The sequence below is a fragment of the Nerophis ophidion genome, linkage group LG01 (assembly GCF_033978795.1).
Source record: "Nerophis ophidion isolate RoL-2023_Sa linkage group LG01, RoL_Noph_v1.0, whole genome shotgun sequence".
Lineage (NCBI taxonomy): Eukaryota > Metazoa > Chordata > Actinopteri > Syngnathiformes > Syngnathidae > Nerophis > Nerophis ophidion.
In genome coordinates, this window is record NC_084611.1 from 51,525,087 (window position 1) to 51,540,663 (window position 15,577).

The following is a 15,577-nucleotide window of genomic DNA, read 5'->3' on the forward strand; positions in this document are numbered from 1 at the left end:
ATTTTTTTTTTAATGAAATATCAGCTGCTGATACAGTTTCGCCTCACAGTTTGAGCTCTTTGATCATGGGCTGGCCACGGAGGCCGAGCAGGAGGTTGTTGGCTGCCAGGCTGGACATGGCGTTACGGGTAGTGTAGGAGGCGCTGGCGATGTGGGGCAGGATCACTGTGGGAGGAGCAAGTGTCTTTGAACGCACCGTGTGCAATGAGATGCAACTTATCAACTTTCTCCTACGCTGACACAGATAGATTTATTTTTTAGGTTTACTGTATTTGAGAATCTCTCCCATTTAAAAAAAACAATTAGTGAAGGCCTCTGTGTCTGACTTTAATCAAGGGTCTGTGAATGCACAACAATTATGTGCAATGACATGCAAAAGTGAAACTAACTTTTTACTATTCTTCCACACTTTGATTTTACTTTTTTGTACATCCCTCCTGTTTAAAAAAAACAACTAGTGACACTTCTGTATGTAATTTTAATCAAAAGTCTTTGAACGCACCATGTGCAAAGAGATGCAAAAGTGGAACTTGTCAACTTTCTTCTATGCTGCTACAGATGGATTTATTTTTTAGGTTTACTTTATTTGAGAATCTCTCCCATTTAAAAAAAAAAACAATTAGTGAAGGCCTCTGTGTCTGACTTTAATCAAGGGTCTGTGAATGCACCACAATTATGTGCAATGAGATGCTAAAGTGAAACTAACTTTTTCCTGTTCTTCCACAGTTTGATTTTACTATATTTTTGCGTCCCTCCTGTTTTTAAAAACTAGTGACGCCTCTGTTTCTGACTTTGAAGGCCTACTGAAACCCACTACCACAGACCACGCAGTCTGATAGTTTATATATCAATGATGAAATATTAACATTGCAACACATGCCAGCACGGCCGGTTTAGTTTACTAAATTACAATTGTAAATTTCCCGCGGAGTTTCTTGTTGAAAACGTCGCAGAATGATGACGCGTATGATGACGTGTGTTTGTGACGTTTCGAGTTGGAGGGGACATACTAGATCAGGACTACTAGCGGCTAAAAGTCGTCTCTTTTCATCGCATAATTACACAGTAATTTGGACATCTGTGTTGCTGAATCTTTTGCAATTTGTACAATTAAAAATGGAGACTATAAAGAACAATGCTGTTGGTGGAAAGCGGTGTATTGCAGCTGTCTTCAGCACCGAGACACAGCCGGTGTTTCTTTGTTGTGAAGCTGCGAACATGTTTCTCTACGTCAACTAGCATGTTTTTGGATGGGAAAATTGTGATATATGTCTTACCGGAGACATCATTGGATTATTCGTCCTCCTCCAGTAGCTGTTTAAAAGGCAGCTGTGAGCTTGGCTCCTCGGCTTCTCTCTGAGACACTGTGTGTTCACCGCAGCCATCCGACCTTGAGGTATGTCTTTACAATCTCACTAAAACACTATTAAAACAATAAGCAGATAAGAGATCTTCCAGAATTATCCTGGTAAATGTGTCTAATTACATCTGAAACGCTCACACTGCCACCGCCCGGAGCCGTCGCTTTTTATTTAATTTTACTTATTCTATTTTTTTCTAGTCCTTCACTATCAATATCCTCATTCACGAATCTTTCATCCTCGCTCAAATTAATGGGGCAATTGTCGCTTTCTCGGTCCGAATTGCTCTTACTGCTGGTAGCTCCCATTATGAACAATGGGAATATGTGAGGAGCCCTACAACTCGTGATGTCACGCGCACGTCTGCTACTTCCGGTAAAGGCAGGGCTTTTTTATTAGCGACCAAAAGTTGCGAACTTTATCGTCGATGATCTCTGCTAAATCCTTTCAGCAAAAATATGCAATATCGCGAAATGATCAAGTATGACACATATAATGGACCTGCTATCCCCGTTTAAATAAGAAAATCTCATTTCAGTAGGCCTTTAATCAAGGGTCTTTGAATGCACCATGTGCAATGAGATGCAAAAGTGGAACTTGTCAACTTTCTCCTATGCTGCTACAGATAGATTTTTTTTTTAGGTTTACTGTATTTGTGAATCTCTCCCATTTAAACAAGTGACGCCTCTGTGTCTGACTTTAATCGAGGGTCTGTGATTGCACCACAATTATGTGCAATGAGATTCAAAAGTGAAACTATCTTTTTCCTTTATTTCTACAGTTTGATTCACTATATTTGTGCGTCCCTCCTGTTTTTAAAAACTAGTGACGCCTCTGTTTCTGACTTCAATCGAGGGTGTTTGAATGCACCATTTGCAATGAGATCCAACTTGTCAACTTTCTTCTACGCTGCTAAAGAATTATTTTTTAGGTTTACTGTATTTGTAAATCCCTCCCGTTTTTAAAAAATAGTGAATGTGTCTAACTTTAATCAAGTGTCTTTGAATGCACCATGTGCAATGAGATGCAACGTGTCAACTTTCTCCTAGGCTGTCACAGATATTTTTGAGGTTTGATGTATTTGTGAATCTTCCCCCGTTTTTAAAAAATAGTGATGCCTCTGTGTCTAACTTTAGTAAAGGGCCTTTGAACGCACCATTTGCAATGGGATGCAAAAATGAAACTTGTTAATTTTCTCCTATGCTGCCACAGAGAGATTTATTTTTTAGGTTTACTTTTGTGAATCTTCCCCCGTTTAAAAAAAAAAAAAGACGCCTCTGTGTCTAACTTTAATTGAGGGTCTGTGAATGCACCACAATTATGTGCAATGAGATGTAAAAGTAATTTTTTCCTATTTTTCAACAGTTTGATTTACTATATTTGTGCGTCCCTCCTGTTTTTAAAAACTGGTGACGCCTCTGTTTCTGACTTCAATCGAGGGTCTTTGAATGCACCATTTGTATCTGCAATGAGATGCAAAAGTGAAACTTGTACATCAATGTTTCCAATTCTTCCATAGTTTGATTTATTATTTAGATTCATTATATTTCTGCATTGCCCCTGTTTTTAAAAACTAATGACGCCTCTTTTTCTGACTTTAATAAAGGGTCTTTGAATGCAGCATTATTATGGGCAATCAGATGCAAAAGGGAAACTTGTCCACCATAATTTTCTCTTATTCTTTCACAGTTTGATTTAATATATGTCTGCATCTTTCCTGTTTTTAAAAACTAGTGGCGTCTCTATTTCTAACTTTAATCAAGGGTCTTTGAATGCACCTTTTATTATGGGCTATGAGATGCAGAAGTGAATTTAGTACATAACTTTGTCCTATTCTTCCACGATTTGGTTTATTATTTGGATTTTTTATATTTCTGCATCTACCCTGTTTTTAAAAACGAGTGACGCCTCTCTTTCTGACTTTAATCGAGAGCCTGTGAATGCACCACGGTTGAAACTAGTACATAACTGTCTCCTAGGCTGCCACCTGTAGATTTATTGAGCAGCTGTGTACGTCTCGCCTAAGAATCTCACCACAGTTTTTGAGGGTGAACAGCGGGTGGTCAGTGGGGAGGGGCTCGGGGACGGTCACGTCGAGACCCGCCCCTGCAATCCGATGGTTGGAGAGCGCCTCGAACAGGTGGTCCTGGTTCACCACACCGCCTCTGCAAGCGTGACAGGTGTAAGCGGCAGCATCTGGGCGTTTATTACCGGCCTTCACCTGCTGGTGTTGATGAAGATGGAGGTGCTCTTCATCTTGGAGAAAAGCTCCTCGTTGCAGATCATTTGTGTCTCTGGCGTCAAGGCGCAGCACACCAACAAGAAATCGGACCGCCGGGCCAGCTCATCAAAAGACACTAAAGCAGGGAGAGGGCTGAGTTTCCTCCAGGAAAGCCAAACGCCTCCCAGTTCTTACCGTGCTCTGCAGCGATACCAGCGGCGAGGTCAGGCCTGGGGGCCACGTCTGAGTAGAGGAACTTCTCCACTTTGAAAGGCGCCAGGCGCTCAGCGATGGCCACCCCTTAACAAGACACACGTCAAACGGGCGCCGAGATCCCACGGGCGAGAACGTGCGGAGGCGTTTGCTCACCGATCCTCCCCAGGCCCAGGATCCCCACGGTGTTGCCGGCCAGCTCGTGTCCACACAGCCAGAGGGTCCTCCAGGTGCCCCACCCTCCGCTGGCGCCATGCAGGGCAGAAGAGACACAATCTCACCAAGGGCCGCTTTAAGAGAGAGGTGTGTCGGTGTTACGTCTTTGCTTCGTGCGCCGCCTCGATCAGCCTCCTGGAGGTGGCGAGCAGCAGAGCCACGGTCAGCTCGGCCACCGCATCCGTCAGGACGTCAGGTGTGTAACCCACTCGGACTCCTCTGATTGGACGACAGCGCTATTAAACAACTTGCATGTTGGCTCCATTTGGCCACAAGTGGAGACAGGAGCCCTGAGCCCATTTAGAAAGATGCTGCTCTACTATTTTTACATTCTATATCAGGGATCCCCAAACGATGGCCCGTAGGCCGCATATAGCTCGTGGGAAGTCTCAAGTTGTATTTTTTATTTATCTATTTTTTTTCAAAGCTGTCCTTTCTAATCCATTTTGTACCACTTGTTAGTCTCAATCTCGCCTAGCTGCTCAGGCAAATCATATTTTCTAAAATGCATTTTTCCATCAATAACATGACATCAAGTGCGCACTCAAGTCAAATAGTGTGCGAGGAATATATATATATATATATATATATATATATATATATATATATATATATATATATATATATATATGTGTGTGTGTATGTATACATATATATGTGTATGTATACATACAGTATATGTATATGTAGATATATGTATGTATGTGTACATACATATATGTATACATACATTTATATATATATATATATATATATATATATATATATATAATGTACTTTACATGCTTTTGGCCCTTCACCAATTTTTTTTTTGCCTATTGCGGCCCCCCAGTCAAAAAATTTGGACACTCCGTTATTAATTTTTTTTCTTATTTGTGTCCCTGTTTTAGATTATATTTACATATTATTATATTAACTATTTAATTAACTTTATTTAATTATCAATTGACATATTTGTTTTTTTATTTAAAAAATAATTATTCAGCACTTTTTTTTTATCTTCAAGGAAAAAAAAATGTTTTCACATTTTGTTGGCTGTCAAATTTCCTTGATAACGTTTCATGTTTTCCCCGACCTTAGACCCAGCGGACTGCGTAAAACCATCAAAGCTTATCAAATGTAACATCCATAACTTCACCTTTTCTTCAGCTGGTCCAGAGACAGGTGGTCGAAGCCCACAGACATCGTGCTGAGGACCTTCAGGCTGGGACCTGCAGGAGCACACGTCAGCACACGTCACTTCGTTATTGGACAAGAGCTCGGGCCTCCAACCTGCGGCGTCCAGCAGTTCGGCGTCGATCTTCTCAGTCAGCACGCAGAGCAGGGCATCGACACCTTTGACCTTCTGGAGCAACTCTTCCCTGGGCACTGGGATGTCGTCAGAGTCCCACAGGTCAAACTGCACTCTGAAAGAAACACAACGACATGCATTTACTACAAGTTTGTTTCTTGTCCCGTGAGGGACAAGCGGTAGAAAAAGGATGTATTTCAAAGGAGTTGGGTTGTTTTTCTGACCCAACCAGTAACCCGACGCTCCATTTGAAGTTAAAGTACCAATGATTGTCACACACACACTAGGTGTTTGTTCAGGCCATTGGGCGTGGCCTAAACTGGAAATAGGTCGCCATTTTGTTTTGTTTGTCCCTCAAAACAACCGCCAGTTTAGTCTTAGTCCATACTCATGATGATTTATGACTCCTACAGGCATGAATTGATTAACGTGGACCCCGACTTAAACAAGTTGAAAAACTTATTGGGTTGTTACCATTTAGTGGTCAATTGTATGCAATATGTACTGAACTGTGCAATCTACTAATAAAAGTTTCAATCAATCAAAAAAGGTCGGTATTGCAACTTGTTGTTTGCAGAATCATCACATCCGGACTACAAAAACTGCAAGTTGAAATGCTGACGTCCGCCTGTAGGGGGTGGAAATTATCCTCCATCGGGGGGAGTCTATTTTCCCAGAGTGCATTGCGGCTACTCTGTTATTCCGTTGCGACAATTGTATTACTTGCTTGTTTGGAACATTTCATTGCAATCAAACCAAGTTTTAAAGAGACGCAATCTTAAATATTTAAAAAGAAGGAAAATGTTGAAACCACGAGTGAGGATGGTGTGTAGAATAATTAAAGCCTTGGTTGAGTCCAAGTTGATTAGAGTAGTGGATCAAGTATATGTAATCTGCTATATTTTTCAATATAAACTTAATTGAATGACTTTAAATTTATACATTAGCTATTAATGGTCGTGTTTCAAGGTACGTCGCTTACTCATCACGTATGTCTAATGGATCCTGAAATGATCTGTTCTACAATACATAATTTTGGAGCCTGACTTCCGAGCAAAGCTGAAAATTAGTTTGATTTGTAAATTAAGACAACGCTGATGTCTAACAATGGATCAGCATTGTTGGTCGGGAAATAACCACATTTCCACGGTCAAATCAACGTCAACCAATTCAATCAATCAATTCATTTTATTGCCATTGTCATAATAACACTTAAGTGATCCATGTCACTCCTCTCTGAGCTGCAACCTTATAGTGGTAGAGGAGTTTGCGTGTCCCAATGATCCTAGGAGCTATGTTGTCCGGGGGCATAAAGCCCCCTGGTAGGGTCTCCCAAGGCAAACAGGTTCTAGGTGAGGGATCAGACAAAGAGCAGCTCGAAGACCTTTATGAAGATGAAAAACCATGGACCCAGATTTCCCTCGCCCGGACGCGGGTCACCGGGGCCCCCCTCTGGAGCCAGGCCCGGAGGTGGGGCACGATGGCGAGCGCCTGGTGGCCGGGCCTGTTCCCATGGGGCCCGGCCGGGCACAGCCCGAAGAGGCAACGTGGGTCACCCCTCCAATGGGCTCACCACCCATAGCAGGGGCAATAGAGGTCGGGTGCATTGTGAGCTGGGCGACAGCCGAAGGCAGGGCACTTGGCGGTCCGATCCTCGGCTACAGAAGCTAGCTCTTGGAACGTGGAACGTCACGTCACTGGGGGGGAAGGAGCCTGAGCTAGTGCGCGAAGTCGAGAAATTCCGGCTGGATATAGTTGGACTCACTTCGACGCACAGCAAGGGCTCTGGAACCACTTCTCTTGAGAGGGATTGGACCCTCTTCCACTCTGGCGTTGCCGGCAGTGAGAGGCGACGGGCTGGGGTGGCAATTCTTGTTTCCCCCCGGCTCAAAGCCTGTACGTTGGAGTTCAACCCGGTGGACGAAAGGGTAGCCTCCCTCCGCCTTCGGGTGGGGGGACGGGTCCTGACTGTTGTTTGTGCTTATGCACCAAACAGCAGTTCAGAGTACCCACCCTTTTTGGGAACACTCGAGGGAGTACTGGAAAGTGCTCCCCCGGGTGATTCCCTTGTCCTACTGGGAGACTTCAACGCTCACGTTGGCAACGACAGTGAAACCTGGAGAGGCGTGATTGGGAAGAATGGCCGCCCGGATCTGAACCCGAGTGGTGTTTTGTTATTGGACTTTTGTGCTCGTCACGGTTTGTCCATAACAAACACCATGTTCAAACATAAGGGTGTCCATATGTGCACTTGGCACCAGGATACCCAAGGCCGCGGTTCCATGATCGACTTTGTAGTTGTGTCATCGGATTTGCGGCCTCATGTTTTGGACACTCGGGTGAAGAGAGGGGCGGAGCTTTCTACCGATCACCACCTGGTGGTGAGTTGGCTGCGATGGTGGGGGAGGATGCCGGACAGACCTGGGAGGCCCAAACGCATTGTGAGGGTCTGCTGGGAACGTCTGGCAGAGTCTCCTGTCAGACAAAGTTTCAATTCCCACCTCCGGAAGAACTTTGAACATGTCACGAGGGAGGTGCTGGACATTGAGTCCGAGTGGACCATGTTCCGCACCTCTATTGTCGAGGCGGCAGATCGGAGCTGTGGCCGCAAGGTAGTTGGTGCCTGTCGGGGTGGCAATCCTAAAACCCCTTGGTGGACACCAGCGGTGAGGGATGCCGTCAAGCTGAAGAAGGAGTCCTATCGGGTCCTTTTGGCTCATAGGACTCCGGACGCAGTGGACAGGTACCGACAGGCCAAGCGGTGTGCAGCTTCAGCGGTCGCGGAGGCAAAAACTCGGACATGGGAAGAGTTCGGGGAAGCCATGGAAAACGACTTCCGGACGGCTTCGAAGCGATTCTGGACCACCGTCCGCCGCCTCAGGAAGGGGAAGCAGTGCACTATCAACACCGTGTATGGTGCGGATGGTGTTCTGCTGACCTCGACTGCGGATGTTGTGGATAGGTGGAAGGAATACTTCGAAGACCTCCTCAATCCCACCAACACGTCTTCCTATGAGGAAGCAGTGCCTGGGGAATCTGTGGTGGACTCTCCTATTTCTGGGGCTGAGGTCGCTGAGGTAGTTAAAAAGCTCCTCGATGGCAAGGCCCCAGGGGTGGACGAGATCCGCCCGGAGTTCCTTAAGGCTCTGGATGCTGTGGAGCTGTCTTGGTTGACAAGACTTTGCAGCATCGCGTGGACATCGGGGGCGGTACCTCTGGATTGGCAGACCGGGGTGGTGGTTCCTCTCTTTAAGAAGGGGGACCGGAGGGTGTGTTCCAACTATCGTGGGATCACACTCCTCAGCCTTCCCGGTAAGGTTTATTCAGGTGTACTGGAGAGGAGGCTACGTCGGATAGTCGAACCTCGGATTCAGGAGGAACAGTGTGGTTTTCGTCCTGGTCGTGGAACTGTGGACCAGCTCTATACTCTCGGCAGGGTTCTTGAGGGTGCATGGGAGTTTGCCCAACCAGTCTACATGTGCTTTGTGGACTTGGAGAAGGCATTCGACCGTGTCCCTCGGGAAGTCCTGTGGGGAGTGCTCAGAGACTATGGGGTATCGGACTGTCTTATTGTGGCGGTCCGTTCCCTGTACGATCAGTGCCAGAGCTTGGTTCGCATTGCCGGCAGTAAGTCGAACACATTTCCAGTGAGGGTTGGACTCCGCCAAGGCTGTCCTTTGTCACCCATTCTGTTCATAACTTTTATGGACAGAATTTCTAGGCGCAGTCAAGGCGTTGAGGGGTACCGGTTTGGTAACCGCAGGATTAGGTCTCTGCTTTTTGCAGATGATGTGGTCCTGATGGCTTCATCTGACCGGGATCTTCAGCTCTCGCTGGATCGGTTCGCAGCCGAGTGTGAAGCGACCGGAATGAGAATCAGCACCTCCAAATCCGAGTCCATGGTTCTCGCCCGGAAAAGGGTGGAGTGCCATCTCCGGGTTGGGGAGGAGACCCTGCCCCAAGTGGAGGAGTTCAAGTACCTAGGAGTCTTGTTCACGAGTGAGGGAAGAGTGGATCGTGAGATCGACAGGCGGATCGGTGCGGCGTCTTCAGTAATGCGGACGTTGTACCGATCCGTTGTGGTGAAGAAGGAGCTGAGCCGGAAGGCAAAGCTCTCAATTTACCGGTCGATCTACGTTCCCATCCTCACCTATGGTCATGAGCTTTGGGTCATGACCGAAAGGATAAGATCACGGGTACAAGCGGCCGAAATGAGTTTCCTCCGCCGTGTGGCGGGGCTCTCCCTTAGAGATAGGGTGAGAAGCTCTGCCATCCGGGAGGAACTCAAAGTAAAGCCGCTGCTCCTCCACATCGAGAGGAGCCAGATGAGGTGGTTCGGGCATCTGGTCAGGATGCCACCCGAACGCCTCCCTAGGGAGGTGTTTAGGGCACGTCCAACCGGTAGGAGGCCACGGGGAAGACCCAGGACACGTTGGGAAGACTATGTCTCCCGGCTGGCCTGGGAACGCCTCGGGATCCCCCGAGTAGAGCTAGACGAAGTGGCTGGGGAGAGGGAAGTCTGGGTTTCCCTGCTTAGGCTGTTGCCCCCGCGACCCGACCTCGGATAAGCGGAAGATGATGGATGGATGGATGGATGATCCATGTCAATGAGATTTAGTTTGGGCTTCGTCTAGGAAACCCATTTTTTGGGGTTGAATAAGAAACCCATCTTTCTGGGTTTAATAAGAAACACAACTTTCAGGGTTAAAAAAGTAACCCATCTTTCTGGGTTAAGTAAGAAACACATCTTGCTGGGCTAATAAGAAACCAATCTTTCTGGGTTAAATACGAAACCCATTTTTCTGGGTTGAATAAGAAAACTATCATTCTAAGTTAAATAAGAAACCCATCTCTGTGGATTGAATAAGAAACCCATCTTTCTGGGTTAAATAATAAAACCCGTCTTTCTGGGTTGAATAAAAAAAAAACATTCTATTGGGTTAAATATGAAACCCATCTTTCTGAGTTAAATAAGAAACCCATTTCTGTGGATTGAATAAGAAACCCATCTTTCTGGGTTAAATAATAAAACCCATCTTTCTGGGTTGAATAACACACCCATTTTATTGGGTTAAATAAGAAACACATCTTTCAGGGTTAAATAAGCAACCCATCTTTCTGGGTTAGGTAAGAAACGCATCTTGCTGGGTTTAAATAAGAATCCCATTTTTCTGGGTAGAATAAGAAAACTATCATTCTAAGTTAGATAAGAAATCCATCTCTGTGGATTGAATAAGAAACCCATCTTTCTGGGTTAAATAATAAAACCCATCTTTCTGCGTTGAATAAAAAAACAATTTTATTGGGTTGATTATGAAACCCATCTTTCTGGGTTAAATAAGAAACCCATTTCTGTGGATTGAATAAGAAACCCATCTTTCTGGGTTAAATAATAAAACCCATCTTTCTGGGTTGAATAACACACACATTTTATTGGGTTAAATAAGAAACACATCTTTCAGGGTTAAATAAGCAACCCATCTTTCTGGGTTAGGTAAGAAACGCATCTTGCTGGGTTTAAATAAGAAACCTATATTTCTGGGTTGAATAAGAAACCCATCATTCTAAGTTAAATAAGAAACCCATCTTTCTGGGTAAAGTAAGAAACCCGTTTTTTTGGGTTAAATAAGAAATCCATCTCTGTGGATTGAATGAGAAACCCATCTTTCTGGGTTAAATAATAAAACCCATCTTTCTGGGTTGAATAACAAACCCATTTTGCTGGGTTAATGAATAAGCAAGCCATCTTTCAGGGTGGAGTAAGAAACCCATCTTTCTGGTTTAAATAAGAAACCCAACTTTCTGGGTAAAATAGGAAACACATTTTCCTGGGTTGAAAAAGAAACCCATCATTCTAAGTTAAATGAGAAACCCATCTTTCTGGGTTAAATAAGAAACCAATCTCTGTGGATTGAATAAGAAACCCATCTTTCTGGGTTGAATAAAAAAACCCATTTTATTGGGTTAAATAAGAAACACATTTTTCTGGCTTAAAAAAGCAACCCATCTTTCTGGGTTGAATAAGAAACTCAGTTTTCTAGGTGGAGTAAGAAACTCATCTTTCTGGTTTAAATAAGAAACTCAACTTTCTGGGTTAAATAGGAATTTTTCTGGGTTGAATAAGAAACCCATCATTCTAAGTTAAATAAAAAACCCATCTTTCTGGGTTAAATAAGAAACCCATCTCTGTGGATTGAATGAGAAACTCATCTTTCTGGGTTAAATAAGAAACCAATCTCTGTGGATTGAATTAGAAACCCATCTTTCTGGGTTGAATATCAACCCCATTTTATTTGGTTGAATAAGAAACACATCTTTCAGGGTTAAATTAGCAACCCATCTTTCTGGGTTAAGTAAGAAACCCATCTCTGTGGGTTGAATAAGAAACCCATTGTTCTGGATTAAATAAGAAACCAATCTCTGTTGATTGAATGAGAAACCCATTTTTCTGGGTTAAATAGGAAACCCATCTCTGTGGATTTAATAAGAAACCCATCTTTCTGGGTTGAATAAGAAACCCATTTTATTGGGTTAAATAAAAAACACATCTTTCATGGTTAAATAAGCAACTCATCTTTCTGGGTTAAGTAAGAAACCCATCTTTCTGGGTTGAATAAGAAACCAATTTTACTGGGTTGAACAAGAAACCCATCTCGCTGGGTTAAATTCACCCAAAGTTTGATTTGGTCCAAAAGTTCCCCAGCAGCCGGGTTAAAAACGACTTAGATTGGGTCGTTTTCAACCCAGCGGTTTTTCGAATGTAAAACAACCTTCCGTTGGATATCCCGACTGAAATATTACCGTACTCACTGGCCAGATTCACGCAGGATTTTCAGGCCGTCCGGCGGGATCTGCCGGGTGACGTAGACCCGAGACAGGTTGGACATCTCCCTGTGCACCAATCCTTCTGCCGGCACCTTGCAGACAGTCTTGGTCTTGACTGTCGCCCTCTGGAGCTGACGCAGGGCCACTCGACTGCACCACATTGCCAAAAAAAACAACACACACCAAAAACAGCGATCAGAGAGCTAGTGGTGCGGCCACTTTGAAGTCGCCTACTTGCTGTGTGCAGGAGTTGGCGTCCGGTTTGGTCAAAGGGAGGCGCCGTCATGTGATTGGCCGATTTTATCAGAGGGAGGAGAGGAGCTCTGTAAAGTCTGAAGGTGAAGGGTCATGTTGTCAAGATTAGGCAATAATATTAGTGTGTATTCCACACACACACACACGCACACAGACATACACACACACACACACACGCACACAAACACACACTCATGTACTTCTGACCTTCTTGACACCTCCAAAAAATGCCTCCCTCTTTAGGACCAGCCTTTCTAGATATATAAAGATGTGTATTGACATATATATATATATATATATATATATATATATATATATATATATATATATATATATATATATATATATATATATATATACACACACACACATATACTATGCAAAAATAAACAAGCTTGTTGTGGAAAATGATTTGGAATTTCACAAAAAAAAAAGGTTTCACAAGAAAAACTCAGAATGTTGGCAGGATTATAATAATAGTCGTCATTTTACTCAACGCAAGTCAACATTTTACAAGAAAAACGGAACATTTGTGCAATGATAAAAGTTGGAATTTTACTCAATAACAGTCGCAGTTTTAACAAAAAAAGCTGAACATTTTGGTAATTTTATGAAAAGAGTCGTAATTTTATTCAACAAAATCACAATTTTAAAATTTTGGCAATATTATGATAATAATCAGAAATTTTACATGGAAAAAATGATGACAAGAGTCATCATTGTACTCCAAAAATGTCACCGTTTTACAAGAACAACAACAAAAAATTGTCAATGTTGTTATAAATGTGTGCATTTTATAAGACAAATGTCACAATTTTCCATTAAAAATTCATCATTTCACATGACCAAGTAATACTTTTACGAGAAAATAATGCAACGTTACAGAAACAGAAAAAATTTGGATTTGAAAAATCCCTCCTTTTTGGGACCACCCTCATTTTGATAGATGTCACCAGCAGGGCAAATGAGACATTCTCTATTAGATGTAATGTTATTGGGACCATGATCTATGTCATCACTTGTTCACACCTCCTCGTATGGAAGCTACTTTTCCTTCTTGGGGTCTCAAGAAGTGTGAAAATACAAGAACACACACACACTTTATTATAATGAAGCACAACATGAGGATAGCTTCTCCTCACATCAACACCCTGAGTGGGGGTCAGGGTGATGTAAATGTTTCACTGGGTGGGTGAACTTTGTTTCCTCAAACATCAGTCCCAGCCCTTCTTGTGCAACACAACAGAACCAGTGAGCATGTTTGTCATGTCATGTATTTGTGACGTATGGCGTACTTCTTGCACACACATTAGTTGACTTCTGCAGGTATGTACACTGACACTGTTTGTTGCAGTCTTGTGCATGTTCAAACTTTCTTTTTTACAATGATACAATGATAAAAGGCTGTCTTGGACCCATACAGGCAGAAGACTGAAGCATGAAGCAGTGTGAGAGCGGCACCTCTCCTGCAATCTCCCCGCAGCATGAGAGCAGTGTGGGCACAGTGAGGGGGGGAAGCTCCGGAGGCAAATATCCACCGTGAAAGCAACTTGACCGCCGTAGCAAAGGAAGACAACAATCACACAGCCAGAAAAAAACACAATAGTGTACGCATGCACGCCAGGCTCGAATTTAAAAAGACTATTCCCGTCCACCCCGTCTGTAGAAGTTACATTTAAAAAATTTGGTTTGACCTAGATTGCCGGCTTACGGCCATACTACCCTGAACATACCTGAACTTGTCTGATTTTGGCAGCTAAGCATGGTGAGGCCTGTTTAGTACTTGGATGGGAGACCGCCTGGGAATATCAGGTGCTGTAAGCTCTTACACTCACGCCAGAGGGCGCTCTTTCTCACTTCTTGCAAAAAAAAGAAATATTTTTTATTCCACTTTCAGTTCACTTTACCCTAACCTGACTAATATTTATCCATCTTTGGGCAGTTTTTGCCATCTTACCCGGCTACAAAAACACACGTCATATTATAAATTCACAAGTCACGGACTTTTGAGCGCTGATAGTCCGTCAATATGTTCAACACCGGGCTGATATGAACCAATCAGCGTGCCTTATTCCAACTGTTAGAATAATTATGTATATATTATCACACTAACTTTAGAATGCTTAAAGTCTGTTGCTTTAGTTATTAGCTATTGTGCTCAAGTTAGACTTTTTTTTCTAATCTATGCAAGGACAAAACTTCTTGTCTGAGCAGTGGCCTCAGCCACATGATGTTATCATAGTTTTGGCTCACTGGCAGCCAAGGACTTCGGAGACCTCGGCATGGATGGGATGACAGCACGCAGACGAGACAGAGACTTCAAGGATCACAACGAAGAAAAGATGACAACACGCGGACGAACTCGGCGACAAGGCAAAATCACATTCCGTCACGTACTATGCGTCCTGGACCTGCTTTGCATAATATATGTGACCACTCCTTTTGAGGCAGCTTCAGTGATGTTGACTATGGAACTCTGAATAAGAAGAGGAACGCGGAAACTGGAACTTAGAGCGTAGGGCGAGACTGTGACTAAGTTTTTCAGAGCCCGCGTTCTCCTCATGAGCCCTATTTAACTCTGTGTCTGCTTGGTTCCTTGCTTCTTGTCTGATTAATAGATGTCATCAGTGTTTGAACCTGACATCTTCTTGGTCCTTCGAGCCGGATCCCAACAAGTCTGACGATTCCAGCCGGGTGAGTAAAATCGGAAGACCATGGCACCCACATCTCCCATTGAGGAGCTGATTTTCTTCACTCCGGGCTGGGATCGGAATGACTGACGGGAAACGAGGACAAGAGGAAGGAACGCAGATTTCAGTGAGTACATTTTGAATTACAAAGGAAGCATAGAAAAGCGTGTGACTACGCAAAAGCAAACCCTGTGAATCCTAGGCTCTAAACAGGTAAAAAGGCCTCAGAATCAGAAAGACGGCAGAGTCCACAAAGAATTGAAATTCTTTAAGATTCAACATTGAAAATAAGCCAAATTAAGGACCACAGAGTCCACGTAATAACCGATAATTAATGAAAACTCTGTAAGATTCAACATTGAAAATAAGCCAAATTAAGGACCTCGGAGTCCACGTAAAAACCGACAATTCTAAAACAGAAGAGGCCATAGAACAGGTGTCGGCAACCTTTACCACTCAAAGAGCCATTTCGACCCGGTTTACAAAATGAGGAACACAATGGGAG

The 15,577-nt window shown here is 43.7% G+C and overlaps 1 protein-coding gene and 1 pseudogene across 1 annotated transcript; one reads left to right on the plus strand and one right to left on the minus strand.

Annotated features, from left to right (window-relative positions):
• Positions 1-12,385, minus strand: grhprb (glyoxylate reductase/hydroxypyruvate reductase b). Its single transcript, XM_061906793.1, has 9 exons — positions 12,113-12,385; positions 5,284-5,417; positions 5,150-5,222; positions 4,114-4,230; positions 3,952-4,040; positions 3,778-3,882; positions 3,583-3,718; positions 3,396-3,526; positions 1-165 (listed from the first exon to the last, which is right to left on the minus strand). The coding sequence occupies exons 1-9, from the start codon at positions 12,286-12,288 to the stop codon at positions 44-46; spliced, it is 1,083 nt and encodes a 360-aa protein (XP_061762777.1). The 5' UTR covers positions 12,289-12,385; the 3' UTR covers positions 1-43.
• Positions 12,386-14,087: 1,702 nt separating this feature from the next.
• Positions 14,088-14,206, plus strand: LOC133563020 (5S ribosomal RNA; annotated as a pseudogene).
• Positions 14,207-15,577: the final 1,371 nt, after the last annotated feature.

What these genes read in the sequence shown, in the direction of transcription:
- grhprb (XM_061906793.1), bottom strand. Translation starts at nt 12,288, where the DNA reads ATGTGGTGCAGTCGAGTGGCCCTGCGTCAGCTCCAGAGGGCGACAGTC. An exon ending in GCGGCGCACGAAGCAAAGAC is followed by an intron (nt 4,041 to 4,113) that starts GTAACACCGACA and finishes GCATGGCGCCAG; the next exon opens with CGGAGGGTGGGGCACCTGGA. An exon ending in GTTCACCCTCAAAAACTGTG is followed by an intron (nt 166 to 3,395) that starts GTGAGATTCTTA and finishes CTCCTCCCACAG; the next exon opens with TGATCCTGCCCCACATCGCC.